Source organism: Anticarsia gemmatalis, chromosome 21, assembly GCF_050436995.1.
Source record: "Anticarsia gemmatalis isolate Benzon Research Colony breed Stoneville strain chromosome 21, ilAntGemm2 primary, whole genome shotgun sequence".
NCBI classification, from domain to species: Eukaryota; Metazoa; Arthropoda; class Insecta; order Lepidoptera; family Erebidae; genus Anticarsia; species Anticarsia gemmatalis.
In genome coordinates this window covers 9156206-9177611 of record NC_134765.1, presented here as the reverse complement: position 1 = coordinate 9177611, position 21406 = coordinate 9156206, and the positions used below count along the sequence as shown (strand labels likewise).

The 21406-nt window shown below is 35.7% G+C and overlaps 3 protein-coding genes across 4 annotated transcripts; 2 read left to right on the top strand and 1 right to left on the bottom strand.

Moving 5' to 3' along the window:
- The first annotated feature begins 332 nt into the window (after positions 1–332).
- LOC142982323 (uncharacterized) lies at positions 333–1921 on the top strand. Its single transcript, XM_076128765.1, has one exon. It carries the CDS (start codon positions 419–421, stop codon positions 1571–1573), a length of 1155 nt encoding a protein of 384 aa, XP_075984880.1. The 5' UTR covers positions 333–418; the 3' UTR covers positions 1574–1921.
- Positions 1922–12665: 10744 nt separating this feature from the next.
- LOC142982374 (protein GVQW3-like) lies at positions 12666–16665 on the top strand. Its single transcript, XM_076128835.1, has 2 exons — positions 12666–13250; positions 16549–16665. Exons 1-2 carry the CDS (start codon positions 12666–12668, stop codon positions 16663–16665), a joined length of 702 nt encoding a protein of 233 aa, XP_075984950.1.
- Positions 16666–18387: 1722 nt separating this feature from the next.
- On the bottom strand, positions 18388–20661 carry LOC142982304 (MYG1 exonuclease). Of its 2 annotated transcripts, none has more exons than XM_076128732.1 (4): positions 20546–20661; positions 19964–20214; positions 18848–19414; positions 18388–18583 (listed from the first exon to the last, which is right to left on the bottom strand). In XM_076128732.1, exons 2-4 carry the CDS (start codon positions 20161–20163, stop codon positions 18418–18420), a joined length of 933 nt encoding a protein of 310 aa, XP_075984847.1. In that variant the 5' UTR covers positions 20164–20214; positions 20546–20661; the 3' UTR covers positions 18388–18417. The 2 variants fall into 2 exon arrangements, with proteins under 2 accessions (XP_075984847.1, XP_075984846.1); XM_076128731.1 differs by lacking the exon at positions 20546–20661 and adding an exon at positions 20398–20539.
- Positions 20662–21406: the final 745 nt, after the last annotated feature.

Genomic DNA, 21406 nt, shown 5'->3' with positions numbered 1-21406 from the left:
CTTTGTCACCAAGATTACAAGCTGAAATAAAACGGAATGTTTTACGTATTGTTACTGATGCAGAAATAAAACATTTGGAAAATGTGGAGTTAGCTACAGTTGTGCAGCGAAGCCGTCCTTCAACATCAAGTTCAGGATTCGATATTTCGAATGATTTATAACAATTTAATTCATCTCAGCAATACACACTAACTTCTATTGCCAGAACCCATAATACGAGAATCGAAACAACAAATCCTAATCATAATCTTAATTTATTTAATTCGCCCACAGAACAATATAACACCAAACCAAACCTTGGTACTACAGAATACATACCTACTCTTGTTCGATGCGCGCTCAAATACGGACGTGCATTAGTAGGCTCTGAATATTATTTACTTTCGGTGTTGCGCGGCCGTAGCCGTTGCACGTGATCATGGCTATGAGTACCCAACTTATAGCTAACGAGTTGTTGGCATTTATTCAAAATGCCATTGACACTATGGACGAGGTCAGCGTGATGCAGATCTGCAAGTCCAATTTCAAAGAAGAGGACATCAGCAGCGGCAAGAGATTGTTATACCAGTCCCTTGGCAAGCTGGACCAGATGCCGTCTCGCAGAAGAGATGGGACAGAGAAGAGCGTGCAAGATATCATCGCTTTGCTGAAGGTAATGGATCCGGATGACGTGCCGACCTTTGTGGCGAAGGAGCTGCATAAACTCCCACCTGTCACATTCGACCACGTCGACGTTACCAGGCTGTTAAAGGACATCACGTTCTTAAAGTCGAGTCTGGCTGAGATGCAGTCGATGCTGGAGGTGTCTAATAACACCATCGGTGAATTGCGTGAGGAGTTGGCGCAGTTACGTGGCGCTGTTTCGTCATGTAAGTCACCCGACACCTCCAACGTCAACACACGTCGCGGGGCGCAAAACGCATCCGTCGGCAATTTGGAAGCGGCGAGTCCTAAGTCGTCGCTAGCTGCCGAAACTGCTTGCGTCGCACCGCGCCCCGCCGCCCGCCCCGTCCCCCCAACAACATCGGTCGAGGTAGTGACACGTGCCGCTACGTCAACACCGACACGTGCCTACGCGGCAGTTGCCGCCAACCAACCAGCTGGACAACCACCACAGTGGCGACAGAAAGGGGATAAGAAGATCACTATGAGATCAGACGTCCATCCGCATCAGGGTAAGAAGAACGAGGCTACGTGCGAAAAGGATGGCTTCATCAAGGTGGAGAAGAAAAAGAGGAAGTCATCTCGTCGCAATCAGTGCGGTACTGCACCGACCGGACCGAACCATCTGCTGCGTCCAGCCGTGCCTGCGACGCTGTTGTACGTGTCCCGCCTGCACTACTCTACAAAGGCCGAAAACATTGTAGAGTACGTCCAAGTGAAAACCAATTTCAAACTGAGGGTCGAGCAGTTGCAGTCTTGTCACAATGTGAATTTCAACTCATTTGTGGTGAGAGTGCCGACTGAGCATCTGTCGACCTTCATGAAGGAGGAATTTTGGCCGAGAGGTGTTGTGTTCCGGCGGTACAGAGGACGGCTACCCGACACCACGCGTCAGGCGACACCTGGATAACGTGTCACTTAGAATAAGTTATATTTTGTATGTATTAGTCTATTTATAAGTTGTATTTTGTTTATTGTATTACTATGGGCCTCAGTTGCCTGAAATAAAGGAATAAATAAAATAAAATAAATAATAAAAATAAAAAATATCCAGACGTCATAATAATAATGATACGCATGAAAATAACTCCAATACTGAAATGCCGGACTATGGAAACGAAGCAAGAGAAAGAATTATGCGATTACATTGAGTATTGTGCTCAATTACTTTACGGACTATCTACTAACGATTGCCGACGGGTAGCTTATCAAATGGCGAAAGTCAGCAATTTAAAAATAGCACTGTCATGGATAGATTCTGAAATGGCTGGATTTGAATGGCTGCGTTCCTTGAGGAAAAGACATCCTGAAATTTTACTGCGGAAGCCAGAAGCCTGTAGCTTAGCCCGGGCAACTGCTTTCAATAAGCTCAACATCGAGTCGCGTTTTTGAAAATTTAAAATCAGTCATGGAAAGGCATCCGAGCTTTGCAGACAGTACGAGAGTGTACAATTTGGATGAGACTTCGACGACCACTGTCCAACGACCAGAAAAAATACTAGCTCGAAAAGGCACGAACGCAGCAAAGGTCAGAAGTGGCGAAAGAGGTACCTTAGTTACAACATGTTGCATTGTCAGCGCGACTGGCCAAGCTTTGCCACCGGCTTTTCCGAGAAAAAAGTTTCAGCCATACAAGATACATGGAGCACTACCGGGCACATTAGGATTAGCTGCAGCTTCTGGGTGGATGAATGCTGAAATATTCGTGGATGTAATAAAACATTTCATAAAGCATGTTTCAGCCTCAAAATTAAATCTTGTGCTATTGATAATGGATAACCACGAAAGCCATCTGTCTAATTGAAGCGCTTGATCTGGCTAAGTCTTCGGGTGTCACTGTTTTAACTCTCCATCCGCATGCAACTGCAAAACTACAACCACTGGATATTGGATTAAACGGCCCATTGAAGTCGAATCATAACGTAGCTGTAGATTCATGGCTATTGAGACATCCAGGGCAACCTCTAACTATATACAATGTTGCTGAGTGTGTTGGTTCTGCATACATGAAATCTATGACTCCTATAAACATAGTAAATGCGTTCGAGAAAACTGGAATATTCCCATTCGATGACTGCATTTTTACGGAAATTGATTTTATGCCTAGTACCGTAACTGATAGGCCACAGGTCGTACAAGAAATTGATGACCAACGAGAAAAATCTTCCAAGTTCCTTCTATCCTTGAGAACTTTGGTTCTACATGTCGAGATAGCGATATCACGCAACCAATAATTGAACTTTCTGATTTAGAGCAGCAAAACTTGATAAAAACCCAGAACCAGTACATGGATGAAATAGCGTCACTCACTGATAGGTATTCAGTAGTACATACAAAAGCAATTTCAATACAAGATTTAAATAGAGGCACTAAGGAAATTATAATATAATAAGTTATGAAGAGTTTATATTTTTTTTTTTTTATTGTCTCCTATTTGTTTTATTTGTTATTATTTACAGCTGTGAGTGTTACAACACTTAAAATAATTAATAAGGAAGGTTTTATCAGTGGTGGTGAGTGGAGAACCCCAGGGAAGAAACGGCCCCATGAAAGCACTGTGTCAAACTTAGACAATTTTGATTTAGATGCTATAAGGAACAAAATTAATGAATATTTTATTTTTAGGAAACAGGTCTACTTTGAGATCCCTTTTGATGGATTTGAAGGATAGCATTTAATTTAGAGGATGCCATGAAACTTTGCGTCGAATACTATTGACTAATGGCTATATTATTATGTTTAAAAAAAATAAGAATGAACGATCATTATTAATTGAACGTAAATATAGCTGCTTGGAGACATCGCTTTCTAAGAACTATTGGACAGAAACGAGCAGAAGGAAAACAGATCATTTATCTTGATGAAACCTATGTCCATAAAAACTATAAACCAAAGAAGTGTTGGCAAGGACCTTCCACCAGTGGAGTTATTGAAAACATTTCATCTGGGAAACGATTCATAATTGTGCATGCCGGTTCTGTAAAAGGCCCTGTACCTAATTAATTATTAGTGTTCAGCACTAAGGCTAAAATGGCGGACTACCACCATGACATGAATGCCAAAAATTTTAATAAATGACTACAGGAAAAACTTATACCGAATTTACATGAGCCAAGTGTAATTGTAATGGATAATGCTAGCTAGTAGTTATCTAGTAACTTAACTCAGTAGTTATCAATAAAGCCCCTACATCACAAAATCGGAAAGATGAAATAAAGGAATGGCTTACTTTAAATGGTGTCCCATTTGAGGACTATCACTCGAAAGATGAGCTACTATGTTTAGTGAAACGGCACACACCAGAGTCAATATACGAAGCTGACCAAATTCTATCCCAAATGGTCATGAGGTTTTGCGCTTGCCTCCATACCATTGTGACCTAAATGCTATAGAGCTTGCATGGAGTTAAGCAAAAAGAAAAGTCTCAAGTAAAAATATAGCTCTAACCATATTGCAGTTGGAAAATTTAATCAAAGAATCTTTTGAAAATGTTACACCAGAGGATTGGAAGAAAATGACCGATCATGTTATTCACGTCGAGAATAAATACACACAAAGAGACAGAATTGTTGAAGAAAATTTAGACAGTTTTATAATTAATGTTGGTGACAGTGGCACCAGTAAGTCGGACGTTTCTCTGGAGGTAGAATTTTTAGATTCTCATTTTGATAACTGTGAATAAAATTGATATTAAAAATATTCTAGCTGTTTTACTTAAAACCTGATAATTTTGTCATAATAGTCTATTTCTATCAAATATATTATTATCAAGACGAACGTTCGGGTCCTCTGCTTCTTCTTCACTAGCTAGTTAAATACTTAACTAGTAGTGAATATTATGTAACAAATATTTGTATGAGATCTACACATACGAGGGTCAAACTGAAAGTTCTTAGAACTGGCCACTTATAAACAATATAATAAAAAAATAATTTGAAAATTTGAAAATAGAACTCTTTGCCAATATTACTGAGTATATATTTCATTCATTTGTCATTTGTTTTACGATTTGGCGGCAAATTGAAAATTGTCTGTGTCACGTCAACATGAATTTAACACGAGAAAATTTTCGTGCAATGATTTTTTATGACTTTCGATGTCATTTAAGTCAACAAGAAAGTTATGATAAACTACGATTGGCCTTTCACGATGAAACCCCATCTCGTGCGACTGTTTACAACTGGTTTAATGAGTTTAAACGTGGTCGCACTAATCTCACTGATGATTTACGTGAGGGACGGCCTTCTACGGCGACGACTGAAGATAACATCTGTGTTGTGCGGCGTATGATAGAGACTGACAAAAGAGTGACCTATCAGCAGATTCGGACAAGCTTAGGCATCGGTATGAGTCAATTGCACAAATCCTCAGTAGGTCAGTAAGCTTTGCGCCCGGTGGATAAGTACCTCATAATTTGACTGAGGCTCAAAAACTCCATCGTGGGGATTGGTGTCGTAAAATGATTGAAAGATTTAACGGAGGTGACTCAAATGCTGTGTTCGACATACTAACAGGTGACGAAAGCTGGATTTACTGTTATGATCCTGAAACCAAAAGACAATCTGCTCAGTGGGTGTTTCCTTTCGAGGAGCGAATATTTTGATCAGCTGACAGCTGTGGAAGTGAAAGTTTGTTGATGTGAATGTTTGTTGTAAAGAAAAAACATTATTTTGTATAATGCATAAGCCAAGATTATTGTGGGCTGCCCATAATGAAGCAGTGTGGCTGAGGAAGCATCGAAGAAATGTTTCGAGACATAATTTAGAAAGAATTTGTGAAATGCCGGACGTTTTATTCATGGAAAGATTTTGTCTCAATAAAGCTACTTTTGTGGAGCTTTGACGTAACTTACGTGCACATACTTCCTTGCGAGGAACCAAAGAGATTCCTTTGGAAGTAAAGGTAAATTTACATTCTAATAACTAAGTTATAAACCATGTATTTTTATGGATTAGATTGTGAGATTATAAAAACTGTGTATTATCATTTTTAGGTGCTATGCACGCTAAGCTTTTTGCAACTGGGTCATACCAAAGGATTGCGGGTGTTACACAATATTTGCCACAGCGAACAGCAAGTCGCTGTATCAGACAAGTTATAGAGGCACTCAATAGTACATATATGTTAAGGAATATTGAATTTCCTCAATCTCAACAAGAGAGGTCAAGGATAAGACAAGAGTAAGTAACATTTAACATTTTAAGATTAATGATATAAGTACAACACACTTTATACTATCATAACATACCTAGTTTTAATATTTTCTGCCTATTGCTTCTAGGTTCCAAAGAAAATTTAATCTGCCCGGTGTTATTGGTTGTATTGACTGAACCCATATAGCCATTGCCAAACCGGACGATGATGAACATTTGTTTTTTAATAGAAAGGGATACCATTCTCTAAATGTTCAGATGGTAAGTTTTACAGCTTAAGAATTACTTTTAATTAAAATTTAAAAATTGGTTAGATTCCATATTACATGTACCTAATATGTTTACAGATTTGTGACCATAATTTAAAAACTTTTAATCTAAATTCAAAATATGGAGGAGCAACACATGACTCTATTATATGGGCAGCCAGTCAAGTGGAAAATTTCATGCGTGAACTTCATCAAAATGGTGAACAAACATGGTTACTAGGTAGGTAAATGATTTATATTTCTTGAATATTTATTATTATTTGTAAGCAAGGACTTCTTAATAATTTAAAACATTTTTAGGTGACTCTGGATATCCTCAACGAGGCTGGCTAATGACACCAATCTTAAATGCTGCACCTGGTTCGCGGGAAGAGGTTTATACTAAGTACGCGTCATGTTCAAGCACGGAATTGTATCGAATGTTGTTTTGGTTTACTCAAAGCTTTTGCTCGAACATCGAACCCTTCATTACCATCCTTATGTTGCCAGTAAGATTGTGTCTGCATGTTGTGTCTTACACAATATTGCTTTAAAAGCTGGTCTTCCACCACCACTAGACATAGCTGAACATGATGCTGGTGATGATGGGGCACAGCAACCTAGCCTTGCTTATCCCAGCAGCCAAGAAGAGCTGATGCAAGAGAGGGCTCTACGGAATTGTTTTATTAATCGAATTTAATTTTTTATATAAATACAGAAACATTTATTTTGCATTCCACATTTCTTTTGGGCACTCGAAATATGTAAAAGTAGAGTCAACAAACTTTATTGGCTGGCTAACCACCTTCGGACTATGTCAAGCAAGTTTTATGGTTTGACAAGAGAACAGTTTCGCAAAGTATGTTATAGTGTAGCTAAGCAACTAGGCATTGAGAAACGGTTTAACCAAGTCAATCAAACTGCAGGAAAAGATTGGCTGGCTGGGTTTTTGCAGCGTCATAAAGATTTGGGTATTAGAAAGCCTGAAGCCATCCGTATTAACCGAATCCTTGGATTTAATAAGAGTGAGATAACGCTTTTTTTCAATAACTTGGAGAAATTAATGGAGCAACATAACTTCGAGCCTCGAATAATTAACAACATAGACGAGACTGGTATAAGACTTTGAATTTGTTTTCATTTTAACTTGTGTTACCAAGCGTTTTATTATATTGATAATTGTTATAAGTAGATCTCATGCATCGTACGTTTTGTTTTTTTTTTTATAAGAGTAATTACATTTTCCGTATGAGCGTTAAATGGGCTCTCATTAGCCGCATTTGTCGGGTAATAGGAACGACTGACTTTTTTAGTAAAACGCTAATTGTAGCATATTACATGTAGGGCATGCAATTCGGATATCTGAATATCCGTTTTATTCGGATATTCGTCCATTTTACTATTCGAATAATTTTGGAATGACTATTCGAATATTTCGAATAAAACGAATACTTGATTATGTTATGTGTTATAAAGACTGTTGTATCCGAACATAAACAAAACTGTCGATAAAAATATGCGTGTATCCGATTTCGCGGCTATTTGTACGGACCAATAGCAGTTGAATAACTGGCCGCCATTTTGCATTACATTGACGTTCTCGCCTAATCATCTGTTTGATGGTGAAGTTAAGGTTATTCTACGATTATTCAGTGATAAATGTTATTAATTATTTTCACTACAAGAAAATATCTACGTCATCTTAGTATTGGTTAGTATCTTATTGTATTTATTAACAAAACTCAGCTGTCACTTGGTTCTGTTTATGACAACTTAATTTAACGAGCAACTGATTATGTTTTGATTTACTGATAATGTTAACGCTACTGCTATTAACTGGCATAATTCTGTTTTTTTTTTGCATTTAAATAAGAAAACTGTACAGTACGTACTATACCGAGTAATGCGTAAAAGTATTTAAACAAATATAAGCTTTGTCCGTTATCTGCTTTTTCGGCTTGTTTGGTAATGGTGCATTGTGTGTTATTGTTTACAGATAAAAATATTAAAGATGAATGAAAAAAACAAACCAATTTTTCAAGAATACATCCGATGTTCTTCGGACAAATCGTCCGTTTGGCAGCATTTTCTGCGATCGTCGATAGCCAGCAAGCTCAGTGCAAGGATTGCAAAAAAGTATTCAAAACGTCTGGAACAACTTCAAGTCTACATAATTATATAGGGCTTGTTTTAAGTTCTTTTATTTAATGGTCAAAAAGCGACAAATACCCGAAGAGTTTACGAAAACCAGGAGTAAACAAATAAATTCGTCGACTTTTGGCTTTCAAAAAGATGTCACCATCGTATCGCATGTACCTAAAAAAAACAAAGTAGTTCTACTTATGTCTAGCTTGCATCATGATGCTGCCATTGATACATCTACAGGCGATAAGAAGAAACCTGAAATAAATACTTTTTATAATGTGACAAAAGGCGGTGTCGATGTTGTTGACGAGCTCTGTTCTTCTTATGTGAGTCGTAATTTAAAAAAATGGCCTCTGACCATTTTTTACGGCATACTCAATATGTCAGGAATAAATGCTTATATATGTTATAAGAAAAATAACAACACTGCGACAAAGCGTCGCAAATTCCTAAAGAATTTAGGCCTTACCCTAGTTCGTGAGCATTTGCGCGATCGTAAAGGCATCATTCAGTTGCCAAGAATGATGCGTAAAAGAATACGTGAGTTTTTAGGAGAACCTGATGAGGAGCCACCTGCGAAGATACCTAATGTAAGAAAAAGGTGCCAAGACTGTCCCGCCAAAAAAGACAGAAAAAGTAATAATACTTGTCGAGGTTGTAACAAATACATCTGCAGTGAGCATGCAATGTTATACTGCAAAGATTGCGCAGATGTAAGCAATATTATGACTGACTTGTAAGTCTGATTTAGAATATTATTAGCCTTATTACTAATGTGATTGATACATGTTCCTTACTAAATAATATTTAAGAAGTTTATATTTTGTTAAGTTCAAGTTTTGTAACTTTAAAACAGCGGTTGTTAATTTTGTTGGTATTTTAAAACATTTTTATTAAAAAAACATTTAAAATATAATAACACATCAATTTGTTTTTATTTAACCTAAATCTCTTAAACTATAGTCGATTTTATCTAAATTTTATATTAAAATAATACATTTCTTTTAATTATTGAAATTGTGGCGAATTCCTATACGGGTCACCTAGACTACCAACCTTACTATCGTTTTCATCTATTTTAACTGTGCTGACGCCGCCACGGACGGGTATTTGAGTCCAAAAGCTGGCCAAAAATCATTTTTGTGAAATGTTCGATGACACAAAACAAAGTATTACTCTAAAAAGCCTAACAGTTACAGCACTTAATGGCAGCCATTTTGTTTTAATATAATCGCGCGTCATGCGCTAGCGTTAGTCGGCATTTACCATTAGTGCGAAGTGTACGTGTTATTTGTTGATATTCTATTTTAATAGTGTTCTAGTAATACTTGTTGTTTCGTATTTTAAGCCCGTGTGCATAAAAATTGTGATGGATCTATCAGAGCCAGGTACGTACTTGCATTTTGAATATTTTTTATATGAATTTGATTTATAATTGAGTAATTTCAATAAATTACAAAATATAATTTTTTTTTTAGAGAATTTCAATATAATGTTTAGAGTTTTAACTACTTTCTAAACTTTTCTATGCTATGAATTGGATATTAAATTGTAGCCAGTACGTTATATAAAACGATCGATCCAAAAATAGCCGTGGAATACCGCGGATGTGCTATTTATCGATTTTTTTGTGGGAAAAGAAATTATTTAAAAAATTCAAATAAAATATCATTATTTTCTTTTGCTTCTAGGAACATCTGGTGTCAAATTCTTGTCTCGAAAGGATATTTATATGATCATAAAGGAATCACAGGCACCAAATTTTGACAAAAAGTTGGATTTAATGGTAGAAACTGTAATCAATAAGTTTTGTAAAAGTGAAGATCGGAAATCCTGGAAACAAAAATTATCTTTGATAAAGCATCAATTCAAAACTAGATGGCAAGCAGCACATAAAAAGGAAGTTGTATTTGAAAGTAATAACAAGGATTGGCTCAATAGAAGTACATCATTACAATTACCAATCACTGGTAAGTGCCAGTAGAAACTTTACTTAAATTTAATACAAATTAAACTTAAGAAAAGTTCTATTTGTATTAGCTATGCGCAGAGTGTCTGGCGGTATTTACCGTTAGTTACCCATATCGTTTCTACCAACAGCCATCCATACTCTTTTGTTCATTAACTACCTGCTACTGAACAAAAGAGTGCGGATAACGGCTGGTCTGTTATTGTTGTATGATGTCATAAAGTCAGTAACACTGCTGCACTCTGCTAGTAAAAGTAAATAGCAAATAATTTTATGATTCGAACAATAAATTGAAATATTTCATTACAGAAACAAGTACGGGTCGTCCCAAAAAAAACGTTCGCAGAATCAAGTGAAAGATCGAAACGTCGAAAAACAGAAGAGCTTCGGTTACAAGAGGTTGAAAAGCTAAGCTATGCTACTCATATGAAACTACGTGCTTCAGGAAATATCGATGCGTCGAATGTCGTAAAAGATTTAATTAAAAGCCCAAGTAGAGGTCAGAAATACCGGTCAGCTATAAAAAAATCTAAGCAAGTAACTTGTCATCAGTTGTCCACATTAGACGCCCTGTCTATGTATGTAGAAGCTGGCCTCACAAGATCACAGTATGAGATTGTTAGATCAAGCAACAAGAAATTTTATCCGTGTTATTCGATTCTTCAGAAAGCAAAAAACGAGTGTTACCCTATTAAAGAATCTTACAGAGTAACAGCAACGTGTGCGGAAATTAACTTACAAGACTTACTGAATCATACTGCTTCAAGACTAATTATGCATTTAAAGGAGGTGATGGCTGCAATCAAAGACGAAGATCGACAACAGATGGAGTTGATCTGTAAATGGGGATGTGATGGTTCGCAGCAAGTGCGATATAAACAAAAGTTTGAAAATGAAATGGACTCAGATGCTAACATATTTCAAAGTTCTATGGTACCATTACAGTTAGTTTATGGTAAAAATAAAAATGTTTTGTGGCAAAATCCAACACCCTCATCACCACGGTACTGTAGACCTACTTATACGAATTCGATTCTTGCAAGAATCTGCTGATATCACGAACCAAGAGATTCAGTATATAATGCCAATGCACGTGAATTCATCAATATAGCTAGAGAACGGGTGAATGTTGCTAATCACTTAGCTGATTATGTTGACGAAAGAAGGCTAAACCGAAACAGAGCCCACTTCGCAAATATTTCGGTAGGCAGGGACAATATTACTGCATTTCCTGTGTTAACACTGGAGGAATTGACTCTTTTCGCAGTAGGAACCTACCAAATCAAACTTGCGCCTAGCTATTATAGCGAGCATATTCGCATCACGGATTCATTCGTTATTCAAAACTATAACGGTCATCTTAATGAATTATCCGATTTTTCGATGCCCTCCAATAATGTGCAACTAATTCGAGCGCACATAAAGAGCAGACATACATCTTCGAAAGTGTACCATTGTTACATTTTAATCAATGAGAACAATCATGGGCTTGGTTCCATTGAACATTATTGCTGCTCATGTTTTACTGGACGAAGAACAATCGGCAGTTGTGCCCACGTTATGTGCCTAGTTTGGTTTTTGGGGTGGGCTAGGCACCAAGACGTTGTGAGACGCCCTGCTTTATTTTTAGATAGAATAATCTTAGACGACAATGATGATGACGATTGATTATGTTAGTGCATACATGAGGTATTATAACATAGGGTATCATTTTTGTTATGTTCATCATCTCCGTAAACCTATTTTTTTCAATAAACCCCTTGTTTATAATATATCGTCTTTTATTTTAAAAATAAGCTGTTGGTTATTATTTTTTTGTTAATGTAAGACCTCTACATTCAATATTTTTTTTCTCAAAACTCCTCGGATAGATTTTGAAGCGCTCTGAGTTACGGACTTGTATTAATCTAAGGTACATTGTGCACTAAGTATGTTTCAATGTTGGGCGACACTTGGTCCAACGTCCATACATAGATGGTCAATGTCCTTTAGTCTAAGTAAATTCTAAAGACATACTGTGATTATAAATTGATCTGTGATTTAATGTTATTTTTTTTTAACATTAAATCACAGATCAATTTATTTTTGTAAACTCACCTTATGGCAATATTGTTATTTAATTGTAATTAGAATTTGTGATCTAAAACCATGTTAATCATTATTATTATTATTTTTATATCTTTTGTCTGAACTTTGGGATAAGACTGATTTCAATATTTGATCTGTGATTTATATACTCTATTTTACTTAAAATATACAATATTTTTTATTTACGAACAAAATAAACGATAATAACACTGAACAGTGATTTAGAAACATGTAGAATATACGAGGGGCGGCTGAAAAGTTCTGAGCCTAAGGTACTCGTAATTGTGTTAGCAGCTCCTAAGTTGGGTCACAACTTGAGTGACATCTAATTAGTATATAAGAAAAGTTTCAGGTAATTAGCTTCATTACGCTCTGAGTAATTGAACCGTTAACATCAACATGTCTGAGTCATCGCTGCATTTAACGAAGTTGGAGCATCGTGCTGTCATCAAGTTCCTCGTTAAGAAGGGAAAATCCGCAAAAGATATTTTTGAAGAGATGTCTACGGTATACGGAGAATCTGGACCATCATCTGCCACGGTTAAACGATGGACACGACTATTCCAACAAGGTCGAGAGACCCTGGAAGATGACAGCCGCTCAGGACGGCCAAACACCGCTGTCACCGATGAAAATATAGAAAAAGTAAAAAAAATTGTATTAGAAGATCGTCGAATTAAATTGTGGCAGATAGCAGAAGAGCTGAGCATTAGTAAAGAACGAATAGGAGACATTTTGCACAATCGTTTGCACATGAATAAAGTCAGCGCGCGTTGGGTGCCGAAAATGCTTACGCCACTTGACGAACAGCGACGAGTTGAAACTTCACAGGAGTTTTTGGACCTCTGTAAAGACAAATTAGAAGAAATTTGCTCTCGTATTGTCACCGTTGATGAAACGTGGATACGACAATACGATCCAGAGTCGAAACAGGAGTCGATGCAGTGGATAGAAAAGGGGGAAAAGCCGCCTAAGAAGTTCAAAGTGGAAAAATCGACTTCAAAGCTCATGGCCACAATTTTTTGGGATTCAGAAGGAATATTATTGATCGATTACCTTCCGAAAAAAACTACAATGAACGGTGAATATTATGCTGGGCTTTTGAGAAAAATTCGCGAAACAATTATTGAGAAAAGAAGAGGCAAACTCAGCAAAGGAATTTTGTTTTTGCAAGACAATGCGCCGGTTCACACCGCGCGGATTGCGAGGCTAGCTTTGCGAGAAACTGGCTTCGACGAAGTGAATCACCCCCCCTATAGTCCAGACAAAAGATTTAAAAAAATTTGACAGAAAATTTAAAAAAAAGACCTTCGGGGACGAAGATTTGGTAGCGACGAAGAGATGACAGCGGCTGTAAATGACCATTTTGACACTAAAGATGCGAACTACTTTTTTTCTGGGATTAAAGCCCTTTACAAGCGATGTGAGAAATGTATAGAGGTCCAAGGAGACTATATTGAAAAATAAAATTTATTTAGATTTTTATCTAGACTTATAATGCCCTAGGCTCAGAACTTTTCAGCCGTCCCTCGTATAGTTACCTATATTTACAAATTTATTTTTAAAAAAAATGTTGCAACATTATGAATATTACGGTCGACATTGAGTCGTCAGATTAGGTAACACTGACATGTCAGGCTACAACGTTTATATTTTGAGATAAGCCGCCATATTTAGGTTTTGCTTGCAAAAATGTAAGTAAATTCTATGATATACTGTGATTATAATCATTTATATGATTTGTATTCAATAATATAGGTACTTTAATTGCTTAAAAAAATAAAGATCATGTAATGGCATTACTGTTATTTAATTGTAATTAGAATTTGTGATCTTAAACCATGTATAATATAATAATTATTATTTTTATATCTTCAGTCTGTTAACTTTAGGATAAAACTGATTTTAATATTTGATCTGTGATTTATATACATTATTTTACTTATAATACACATTATTTTATATTAACAATTATCCACACCCTTCTGGTACAACCTGTAAGAATATACCAACTTAAAGATTTATAATCGGGTAAATACGTGATCTAATTGGAATAGGTGATTTTATCTATACATATAAAAATCAAAGTCCTGACTCATTCACTAAGTCACCAACGCAGGGCCCAAACCCCTGAACCTATAAAGCTGACGTTGTTGCTTTTATATCTTTGAATAAACATATTGATTTATTTATTGCGTCGTGTTTTATTTTTGATAAAGTGTCTCACTTTTGTGCACGATTGTACTTTAGCTTTTCATACGAAGATGTAAAAAAATGGGTCCAACGGAACACGTTGTTTAATTAGGGGGTCCAATGGGCACTAAAGTATAGGCAAAATCCAAGTTTTAAGGTCGAAACGGCACAAGGAGGTCCAAAGGGTCATGATAGTCAGTGAGGTCCAAACTTAGAGGTCCAACGGGTACGCAGTCTGCGTATTTATTTAATGGGAAAATGCGCCAGAATTACATAGGATTTTTTTTTATTTATAATGTTTATTTATTTGCTACAGATATCAACTTAACTATGGTGCGGACCTACCAACAAAAGTTTACCAATTCACGCAACGGTAAGAATCATTCACCTTACCTGAGTTATTGCAAAGAAGATTTGCAAAATGCAATAGAAGAAATTATTATTAATAGAGGCGGCTAATAAATACAACATTCCAAAGAGTACATTAAGCAGAAAATGTCGAAATATTAACTGCACACAAGAAAAAGCTGGACACCCTACTCTTTTTTCAAAAAATGAAGAGATGGCGTTCGTAAAATACATACACTGCCGGTCAAAAGTTTGAGACTACTTGTAAGAATCTTCGTCACCAACAAATTATTTCAAAAGTAAGTACATAATATGGTAAATACCTAATTTGAACATCTGTGTATTCTATTGTTATTAGAGAATTTCTAAGAACCTTTTCTTTATACATTTTTATCTTATCGTCCTAGAAAGGTCTATTGTTTCAAAACATCAATGAACGCCGCGCAACGACCAAATGGTAAATCATTGTAATTTTTTTATGAGCCGACCAAATCCATACTAATATTATAAATGCGAAAGTAACTCTGTCTGTCTGTCTGTCTGTCTGTCTGCTACTCAATCACGTCTAAACTACTGAACCAATTTGCATGAAATTTGGTATGGAGATATTTTGATACCCGAGAAAGGACATAGGCTACTTTTTACCCCGGGAAAATGACGCATTTCCCGGGAAAATTCAGAAAATTCAACGAAGTCGCGAAAAATCAATATTATAATGACATTGTATCAACAAAATTCCGTTGCCATGGCAACTGTTATAATGGCGGATATGCCTTAGCGCGACTTAGTTATACTAAGAGATATAAATAATTTTGAGAATATTTTTCGTGAAAAAAAAGCATATTTTATATCATCACGCTACGACCAATAGGAGCAGAGTAGGTAACAGTAAAAAGTGTTACAAAAACATGGAAAATTCTGACCCATTCTCTCTTATGCGACGCAAACGAAGTTGCGCGGGTCAGCTAGTATTTATATAATTGATTTGAATATTTTGCGTTTTTTTCTTGTTAACTGGAATTGAGGATTATTTAAACGTTTTAAAACATATTTATTACCTGAGTTTTCATGAAGTTAATCTTTTTTTATCTCGTTTAGTCTGAGCTCATCCTTGTGACAGTGAAGACATCTTAAAATGGGAAAAGTGCGCGAAATTAGCAGTGAAACTCGTGCTGTCATAGTTGTTTTACACAACGAAGGCAAATCTGAACGTGAGATTGCCTCTCAACTTAAGTTGTCGAAGACTTGTGTTCATAACGCAATAACACGATACAAGGAGACTGGCACTAATCAAGATCGTCCGCGGTCAGGAAGGCCGAGAGCTACTACTTCTAGCGAGGATAATTTTATCGTCGTCACCAGCAAGCGGAATAGACGCTTAACAGCACCAGAAATCTGCGCTGAAGTGAATAAAACCCGATCAAAAAATTAGACAATAAGATTCCCTTACACATAACTTACTGGTACTTGACACAGGAAGCCATTATCTTTAAGTACAATAATAATTATACGTTAAGCATTAGTTATACTTAAGTGACATTGTAAACCTAATATTGAATAAAGTTTAGTCTTGTTCCATTCTTCAAGCAGAACACACCTAACAATTGTTTTTGAAATTTTTGTTTTTGAAATTGGTTTTGAAATAAATTCCGTTCCTAAATTTGCCCAAACTTGGGGAATTTATATAACATTTTCATGTTTCGTTTTTAATACGTTTATAAATTTATATTGCAAATTATAGCACGATAGGCTGTCGAATTCCCGTAGAAACGGACGTCAAACTCAACTCAACCAATGCAGCGTGGACAGCCTGGGAGTCAATGAGAGGAGGCAATCGAAGCCAGCATCGGGCGTATGAATATCAACAGAAAAAGAACTTCGAAACGGAATAGAACGAAGTCCGCGAGTTTGAAAAACGCCCAGTAGAGTCGAAGACGCACAGCAAAAAGTACCGCATGAAGAGATAATAAAGAAACGAAATAAAGAAAGAAACGAAAGAGAAGCCAGTTCCTCAATCGTTAACATATGATTTCAAAGCATCAACTGAGACCCCTCCATCACTAACCAATGTATGACAAGAAATATATTCACAAAACTTTGAGTTTGATGGGTACGTCGATCAGGTCGAGCAGACTTATGAAGCCCTACGTAGCGTAGGTCCCCGCGTCGACAGACGGATGACATTTTCAATGTTTCAGCGCTCCTCTCCAATTTTAATACATTGATATTTTTATTTTGTTCATTTTTTATCATTTAAATCAAAAGAAAATAAGATCTGTGTGGTGAATACAAGTCTTATTTCCTTTGTTTATAATAATATTATTTGATTAATAACGATTGACAACTACTTCCTTTTGCAAGTAGAGCACAAATAACAGAAATAAAAACTCCAAATCATCTTCTAGAACTTTGTTCACAAGACAAAAGTCAACCACAAAATTCAATGATAAATAAAAAAACTAAACGAAAGAAAAGAAAAACCAAATTAACACTGTTAGTAACCACCCAATACATCACTTTCTGAATTCTCTTTTCAAACAAACCGGTTGCATTTTCCCCATACAATTGCATTGTAACAAAGCCATCACACAATGGTTCACTGAAGACAGACGACGACGGTGAAACTCCAAACGAAAGAAAACAAGAACCAAATTAACTTCAAATTTGAGTAAACTGCCACTTAGCCAGATGCATTATCACCAAGTGCCATCACAAAATAGTTGAGTTTTGATGTAACAATAAAATCGCCTACATATGTCGACGAAGGCGATTATATTTCAAAGACAGTGATCGGTATGGTTTTTTTTTGTAGTAAAGATTCGCCGACGTCAATTCGTTTGGTACAGGCTATGTATACAGGGTGTGGCGTAAATAATGGATAATGCTTTACCGGCGGACGGGCGACCACCCGACTGCCCAATATTTACGCCACACCCTGTATATAAGCAACTTATATGCAATATCCGAAGATAGAAACCGATATTCAGGGAAGACATTTTACAACACACCTAAAAAGTTACTAAAACAAAATAAATACTGTAATTGCTAGATGACATGATTACAACTAATCTCAATATTATGTATGACCAATGTTTTGTTTCATACTTAAATATTCAATTTACTGTAAAATATTTAAGTATGAAATTAAAGATAATCTTGACTTAGATGAAGACTAAAATAATAATGCAATACCACCACAAATATCATGTAATTAATCACTGGAAAAATTAAAAGATCACAGGTTTAATTCAAACCTGCTATCGTCATATTTATCCAAATATTTTGTTTCAACTTACCATGTTAGTACTATGGGCTATAAATTATCCTCCATTCAGGAAATTCTGTTAGTTAATCAGAAGCATAATGTGCTAATTTGTTCAATATAACCATATTTAGGCTGTGGAAGTACTTACCTAAGTATTATAGAATTTTTCCATCATGAGATAACTTTAATCAACTAATTATATCTAACAGTACAAAAGATAAAAACAAAAATCAATATTTAAACAGCATAAAATTACCTGATGTTGGAAAAAAAAAAATTCTTGGAAATGTGATCTTTGTAAATATATAAACAGTGTCCTGATAATCATGGTTTATTTGTCTTTCACTACAATTCTGCTTGTAAGCTAGCAATAGCCATTTCTAAGGCACCATCCCGTGTTTTATTACCGCCAATAAAACCTGTAGAATGGCAGAAGATACAGCCTTTAATACCAGCTGTATCACTTAAGATCTCATCACGAACACCCCACCAATCCTTTTTCAATGGTTTTCTGTAAACAAGCAATAATTTTTCTATAAATAACAATTTTTTCTGAGGCTATTTAATCTATTAAGTAAGACTTTTATAGTATGTCACAATGGCATTTTAAGAGCTGAGTTTGTATCCAATCTTATTCATAATAAAAGTGTTTAGAGAGTAATCAACACCTTAACTGGTTTTTGGTTCAATAAATAGATTTACTAATGATATTGATACAACATATAAGTCATTACACTAGTGTAAAAAGTGTGAAATATTGTAATATTAAACTAACCTTGTAACAAAACTGGTAGGATTGACTGGAACTGCTTGCACTCTCCATGAATCTGGTTTGTCATTGAAAATAACATATTTCACCTCATGTCCTAAACCCAATTCCTCTTCTAAATCAAAGAGATGCTCTTTCCACGGAAACCGTTCAGTGAACTCAACAATCTGGCCAGAATTGTGGATATTAAACCTGCTTTCTAACGAAGACTTTACGTATACTCTTGCTGGCAGCCACACATTAACGAAGTAATTGACTGTGTATAAGAATTCTTCGCTGACCAGCACCATTGCTTTCTTAAATATTTCATCCATATCATGAGTCTGCTTTGTATTCCAATCAGGGTTTAATCTAGCAACTCGGTTGCTTAAATTCGTACGGATTTTATACACTGGCTCTCCAGCAAACATTGGTACTCCATTGTCAATAGCATCTATCTCTTGAATAAAGTTTTCATAGACTTTCTTGAAGATAATGTCAAGATCCGATGAGCTGATTGTGGATGTGTTAGGTTCAAGTTGTTTTATGACTTCCAATCCATAGTAAGTGTAAATGAGGCCAGCGGAACTCAATCTACAAGAAGTGAATATTTCATTGTTTTAGCGTAAGTAATAAATAATTTTGTTTAAATGTCTATCACAATATCTACCCTTTCATATCGTTTTTAAAAGTTACAATTAAGAGGACAGCTCATATTAAGTGGAAATATTATCTAAGACAGTAACAGTAGAGTATTTATAAGCACCAAAGAATAACAACAGATACAAGTTATTACAATTTATAATATGAATGAGAATGGTATTTTCAAGAAAACATTTAAGGGTTATTCAATAACAAATATTTTTTTGTTTATATTGCAGATTAACACCATACAATGACATGTTTAATTAAACAAATGTAAATAGATGGGAAATTTGTAGTGGTTGTAGAGAGTGGCATTTTGGAACCTTTCCCTTTACGTTGAGGAAAACACATAATTTTATGGTTGTATTTAAATATAAACATATTAATAGACCTCAATGTCAGAATTGCGTACTTCCATTAACACAATCTGTAATACTGCGACCGACTAAATTAAAACCATATGCCCATAAAAAGAACTTGTATAAAATGTCTACTCACTTGATTTTGTACTTCTCACCGAGCTCCGGCTTCAAAGAGCTAAGAGTTTCATTAAACTCCCTCTGATGATGGTCATATCGCTTCTTGTCGTGGTCAAATACGGCGCCAACGTCCACCACTATGTCACATTCGTTCAATTTGGCGGAGTCCCGAGTTCTAACGATCTCCGCATCTTTGTATTCCGGTAAGCTTTTAAGCATATAGCACGCGAGAACCTCATCACAGTGGAACACACCATCGTGAGTGCCGATCTGGTAAAATTGAAAATAGGTTAAGTTTATTAGCCATATGAAATGTTATGAATTAAAATATAGATGAAAAGAAAGCTACAGTTAGAAAACTAAGGTAAGTACCAAATGTAACGGTATATTGCTGGCGGTAAGACTATAGGTTATACCGAAACCAAAAGGGAAAAGCTTAGTAAGAAATACAACCTTCATTATTGCAGCTGGTGCTGAATGACAAACAAACTGACGTCGAACACAACTTTGAAATGAATACCGGTTCACTACAGCAAAACTACACGTTAAAACTTTTCTGAACATTAGCCTACAATGTGAGCGGAACGAAACTGGTACTTACAATAATTTACCGCACCGAAAATTCACCAAATAGCGCTGAACTGAAGTTATGTTCGGAACCGACCAATAGCCGCCATTGCCGCCATGTTTTTTTCTGCCGCAGTTAGCAAAAAAATGTTTAGTTGTTTATGGTAAGGTCAACGTGTTGCCAACCACTAAATTTGAAATCGGTTCATAATAAATACGCTTGATGTTGGTTGGCGGGCAGTGTTTTTGAGACACATATATATTTTTTTTTATTCATTAATTCAGTATGGCTATATTAAAATTATAATAAAAACCTTAATTGTATAAATTATTAAAAGAATATATGAAACATAACATCACATAACTATTACCATTAAATCAAACTTTGGATCGTAACAGCAATGTAAAAACAATGTTCAGTGAAAAGTCGTACAAATATTAATAAGAAGTTACGGCTAGCCACACAACATTAATCAACATCATACCATAAACAAATCGAGGATATCACTTGTCAATTACTTATATATCCTCTTTCCGTTTGGTTATTTCTAAAAATAATTATAAAGACAATTTCAATAAATCTACGTTCGATAACAAAAATATTTCTGAAAATATGACCATTCAAAATTCATTTTTAACGCAAAGACTAGGTGGCGCTATATCAGAAACTTAAATTACTTTTCGACCAAGAGATGTCAGCACATACCTAATTTTAACATCTCGTATTCAATTCAGTCTACAAAAGATGGCAGCACTCGTCACATCCAATAATTCGGTACCTGACATTTTTATTATAAATTCAAGAGTCCCTCCTTCAAAAGGTTTCCTACTCTCCGCACTTTACTTTCGGTAAGTACCTCAATAAACCTACAAGATTTTATTTGATTATGACTTT